The sequence below is a fragment of the Aptenodytes forsteri genome, unplaced genomic scaffold (assembly GCF_000699145.1).
Source record: "Aptenodytes forsteri isolate BGI_AS27 unplaced genomic scaffold, ASM69914v1 Scaffold770, whole genome shotgun sequence".
Taxonomy (NCBI): domain Eukaryota; kingdom Metazoa; phylum Chordata; class Aves; order Sphenisciformes; family Spheniscidae; genus Aptenodytes; species Aptenodytes forsteri.
Genome location: NW_008795098.1, coordinates 162,558 through 167,932, shown reverse-complemented (window position 1 = coordinate 167,932; position 5,375 = coordinate 162,558). Strand labels below are relative to the sequence as shown.

Sequence of the window (5,375 nt, the reverse complement as noted above, 5' to 3'; positions counted from 1 at the left end):
TCAAAGCAGATTGTGTTCTCCATTGTTACCCTTTCAAAAAAAAAGCAATTATAAAAATGCCTTAATAAAAACATACTTTCATATTTCAACGCAGTTTGTACACCAGTTTCTCAAAGACTATTATAGAAAAGTCAGCTTGTTCAACCTAATATAAGAAGAAGGTCAAGTATGGAAAATTAGAGTCACAAAACTGTATAGTAAAAATAAGAATGTCTGCAGCACATAGTGGTTAGTTGTGAACAACCGAAAGAAAGAAAAAACCTCCCTAGAAGTTGTAAAATAGTCCAAGATACATAGCTACTAAATTTTTGTAGCAGGCGTGTTTTCTACCACAGCCTTTTTATTACTTTATATTTTTTAAATAACTTAGAATAATAATGAGTTTGCCTACCAGCAGCCAACTCAAAAACATAATGGGGAAAAAAAAACCCCACACAGCCACCATTACAACGGTGGGGAGAAACTCTCCCCAGCAGCCAATTTGTTGTGCCCAGTCCTTTCCCTTCTTAGCAATCCCAACCAGGCAAAGTTCCTGGCTATATTCAGCTTATTAGGAATGGAAGTTCTTCAATGCAGACTTGGGTTTCACTGAAAGGAATGGTGATTTTTTCCCCACCGTAACCTACTATCACCTCTGCAGAGTCCTTGTAGCAGCAAGCTGCAGCAAAAGGAAGGGGGAAAATATTCCATCCAGGTGTGAAATGATTCATAGGTGGTATCTGAGCTCTTCAAAGGATTCTGTCAGCACTGTCCTCAATCAATACTTAAGCCTGAATCACAGACAAGCGGACTGTGATTTTATCTCATCTGTCAGATGTGAGAAGCTGCCTGTTTGTTCTTGAGTTAACTTGTTTCATCTTTGCTGACACAATATCACAACTGACTGCACGTTTTTCATCACTTTGAATGCCACTCGGTGTACAGAAAAATAAACCAAGCCATGCCCCTTGGTAACCCACATAATGTAGCAATGGCAGAAACAGCAGCCATCTTGTGCACTAGACTCTGCCCAGAAGCGCTGACCTGAAAGGAAGAGGAAAATGTAAATAAGTGAAGACAATCATTAGAATGATGTAAATCTTCTCAGACAACTTCAGAGTGCCTTGAATAAGGATCCTGTGAAACCGAGGTTTGTGTTGTCACAGATTTTCAAGCTCAGAGTCTTTGCCTGTCCATCTTGCCACCCTGTGTAATGCAGAGTGTCTGTGCACTAATGTGAGTAACTCTCCCTTCCTGTCCTCTCCCCAAAATAACTGAGATTAATCAGATGGAACTGTTACATCCCCTTGTGATATCCCAGGAAAGACCAACACGGCCTGAGGAGAATCCTTAGGGTTGTGGTGTACGGTTGTCTCTCTGCAGTGCTCCAGAGTGGATCAGAAGAGTTGGGATGGGTATATCCATGGGTACCTCTAGGTGTTAACGTACCAGCTGCCTGCAGCAGTGACAAGAACACCTGACTAATGGTCAGTTCCTTGGGATATTGGTAGTTCTAAGACTAAAGTGGAGGTATGGCTTAGGGGTGAAAACACAGACTATTTATACACCTGCTTAATTCTGTGTCTCCACCTATGCACCTGATTAGTCTTCTCTGCTGCCGTGAATTCAACTTTAAAAAAAAAAAAAGTTGATTGGCAAAGCATGAGCTAGAACACTGCCATAATGGTTCATATATCCTTCCACTACTAGTAAAATGAAAGAGTTGATGAGGCTATGTTCAACCAGCAGTAGAAGAAAGGCCAAACATAGGATTTTGCTTAAATTCATTTTTCCCAGCCTGGACTCTAAATTGTTACCTGGTTTCATGAATGCATTTGCCCCAGAACGATCTCTGTGCAAACCCCATCCCTGTCTGAAAGGCTAGATGCATAAAGGGATGCAACAGCTGCAGAAATGTCTGCCTGGAAACCAGAGTGCTCCATATAGTACTTGTGAGGAAGTAGAGATTTCTTTGAAGTTTAGAAAGTATTTTTTCCTACACTGAATAACACAAGAAATTAAGACACAAAATTACTTATTCTAATTCCCATCCCCTAAGGGAGAGAAGGCTTGAGAGGGTTTAAGATAAAGACTGACTGTTCCCTTTTTTCCAAGAGTCTCACATTGGAGGGGGGGATTTACACCGATGCTGTGCACCATCTGTTGAAACATGTAGCATGCTGTTTGGTTTTAACTGTTTGATGCTTGCTCTGTATCCCATTCTCTTCATTTATTTATGCGGGTAACCTCTGACACAAACCTTAGTGTCTTCCATCTGTCCTTCTCAATGTGATTCTCGGGACTTTCGCTTTCATATGAAGCCAAGTAAAGTGCTGCAATCAGAAGCAAATACAATATGTTAGGCCTACTGGCATTTTAAAACTTGCTCTCCCTGGAAAGTGGACTGTATAAGTTAAACGAAGCAGGCTTGTATTATCCATCCCTCAGATTAGGGCTCCAGAATCCCATTAGGAAGTATAGCATTGCTTATGATTACATCCGGACAATACTAACAAACAGTGCATAAGAACAAAGACTACCCTGAGGGGGAAAAAACAACTAGCGAAAACTCAAAAGCACAAGAGTGGAAGAAAACACTCAAAAGAAAAAACTGAGCCCAGGGACATGGTGCTTTGTAAGCGACCAGCGAAGTCCCCATTTTCTTTCTCAAGCAACACCCTTTAGTGTAAGTCTGTATAAATACACTTCAGATGATATTTACAGGGACCACATATCTAATCCATTTTTTTCATTCCATCTCAGAGAAAAGGATAATGTCAATTCTCACAGACCATGTGCACATAAAATCTTATTTTCTCTCTCATTTGTAAGGGAGAAGCATTTTTTACTTGCCAGACAGAGATGTCACAGGACAAAGTCTTTCTTTACTGTGAGGAAGCAACAACTTAACATGGAGAGAGACTAAGCAGTAGCCAGTGACACCAGACCTGCAGGAAGTCCAGAGCTCCTTACCATCATCACTGAAGACTGGGACAGTGAGCAAGTACTGCAGAATCTTCCGATCCCTTTCAAAAGGACACTCCACTTGCTTCCATGTCATAAATTCACTGACTTGCTTTGCCAATTCCCAAAATTTCTGTCAGAATAGAAAAGAGAAGAGGTGCTATATAATGAACAGTACTATTTACCCTGAACATTTTTTAAAAAGAGAGAGAGAGATCTTGGTTTCAAGTCCATGGCTTGGATTCTCCCTGGCTTTTAAGCTAGAATTGAACGTGATCTGACTCAACAACTCAGCTTCTAACTTTTGCATTTCTGTTTCAAACTGGGATGACTTCCCACTCCTCCACCCTGGTAAAATTGTTGTTATTTATGAATAAAAATAGTAGATTATGATCTGCACTCGGTTTCTTTTCAAGGAGCTGATAACACTCCTTATGCCCAACTTTTCACTTTGATGATGCTCATGCTTGTTTGTTTCACAGTGAAATATTTAGCAATTTTCACATCAAAAGTCTCTAGATGCTTAAAACTGACATTTTGAAATCCAGATGTTCCATTTTAGTTAGTTAATCTGAAATGCTCAATTTTCTTGCTGGAAATTTATCCCAAAAATAAACATTTCCCTTGTAGTGTGTTGATGTCATTCATGGATAAACTCTTTCAATTAAAGTTTAACATGCCTCAAGTGCACGTGGATTCCTTGAGTAAAAGGACATTCCAGATCATCACATAATCTAGCTTTAAAACCAGCCTAATTGAGGCCAATGACTACAAGTGCAATGTGCTGTAATTTTGTGCGAGTGACCCAGGATTCTTGAAAGCTGAAAGCACCAGAAAACAAAGATTAGGTAATCCATGCTGTCAGATAACAAGCGTGAAACGGGAGGCAGAAGAACTACTGAAAGACAAGGGACTTAAAACTCTTTCGCTGCTGCTCTATCACATGTTTCTTCAGAAACAATCTGTGACTTACATGTATGAAAATACTGCATATATATCTTGACAAAGGATGAACTCACCTTTTACATGTGGAATTCAAAAAGAAGCTCTAAAATACTAATTTGAATGATTTTGTCGTTACATATAATAAACCTCTGAGTTGAAATGTTTAGATGAATTTGAGCACTGGAAAAAAGTTCTGACTTTTTTCCCCACTATTGTGAATATTGAAAGGGTTTCTATAAACATTCCATCTTCAATAAAACTGCTTTTTCCTGACTGCCTACCAGCTCCTGTGCGAAGTAACAGATACACTCAAACTCCAGACTAATTGTGCTCTCCCAGAATGCAGTGGAAGCTGAACCATGATCTGCTTCAGTTTTCTGTTAAAGGGGCTGACCCTGTATCAATACCCCACTCAGTGCTCTACTTACTTCAAAATTGACATGACCATTTGGAAGACGATTGGCACAACCCTCATTGAGGAAGTAAATATCTTTGATCAAGAGGCTGAAGAAAGGTATCACGATCTAAGGAAAGAACAACATTATTCTCAGTCTGGTCCTGAATCAAAACATAATGCTCTACAGAGAAAAATAAAAGGAAGTCAGGTGGTACAAAAGGTAAGCAAAATACCAAAGGACTAAGATCTGTATGATATCTCTCTCTTTCACTACACAAATATTTTGCATTCGCTACATTTAAAAATACATGATGTTTCTCTATAAAGAAAGTCCTCCCTTGGATGGTAAGCTAATCCCCATAGTTTTATTTCCAGCTTTGTGCCAAACTGCTTCCATTACTTCGAACTCTTCTTGGCATGTAGCTCCCTCAAGGTCACAATTAAAATACCTGTTGGCACTCCACTGCTTGTCAACTGTGGCTATGAGGCATGTTTAGAACAACAATATGCCTAACTCATTTCATTTCTATGTCATATCCCTCTTGTTTTCACTTTCTCATTCTTCCTTGCAGATTCCAGAACATAAGAGCTCAGAGGTGCCTACTTCTTACATGTAATTCCTGCAGGGTATCTCTCAGTGCAGCTCTCCCTCTTGACAGGGACTTGCTTGCTAAATGAGCAGAGATGCATGTTAAAGCACAGCATGGAACATTTGGGGCTAGCAGCACAAATGGCTTTCGAATTACAATTCCCTGAGCTCATGCAGGAAATTGAACCTTGGCACTGACTGGCTGTCCTGGTTTCAGCTGGGATAGAGTTAGTTTTCTTCTTAGTAGCTGGTACAGTGCTGTGTTTTGGATTTAGGGTGAGAATAATGTTGATAACACACCAATGTTTTAGTTGTTGCTAAGTAGTGCTTACACTAGTCAAGGACTTTTCAGCTTCTCACACTCTACCGACTGAGAAGGCTGGAGGTGCACAAGAAGCTGGGAGGGGGCACAGCCAGGCCGGCTGACCCAAACTGGCCAAAGGGATATTCCATACCATGTGACGTCATGCTCAGTACATAAACTGGGGGAAAGCTGGCCGG

At 40.3% G+C, this 5,375-nt stretch overlaps 1 protein-coding gene across 3 annotated transcripts in view; it reads right to left on the bottom strand.

The window, feature by feature from the left end:
- Nucleotides 1–917: 917 nt before the first annotated feature.
- Nucleotides 918–5,375, bottom strand: part of RASGEF1B (RasGEF domain family member 1B) — a 26,739-nt gene continuing 22,281 nt past the window's right edge. For all 3 annotated transcript variants that reach the window (XM_009277027.2, XM_009277026.2, XM_009277028.2), the window contains 4 exons: nt 4,317–4,412; nt 2,953–3,076; nt 2,240–2,312; nt 918–1,023 (listed from right to left, as the gene is read on the bottom strand). In XM_009277027.2, coding sequence (XP_009275302.1) covers nt 999–1,023; nt 2,240–2,312; nt 2,953–3,076; nt 4,317–4,412 — 318 coding nt within the window. In that variant the 3' untranslated portion in view covers nt 918–998. The remainder of the gene's footprint in view (nt 1,024–2,239; nt 2,313–2,952; nt 3,077–4,316; nt 4,413–5,375) is intronic.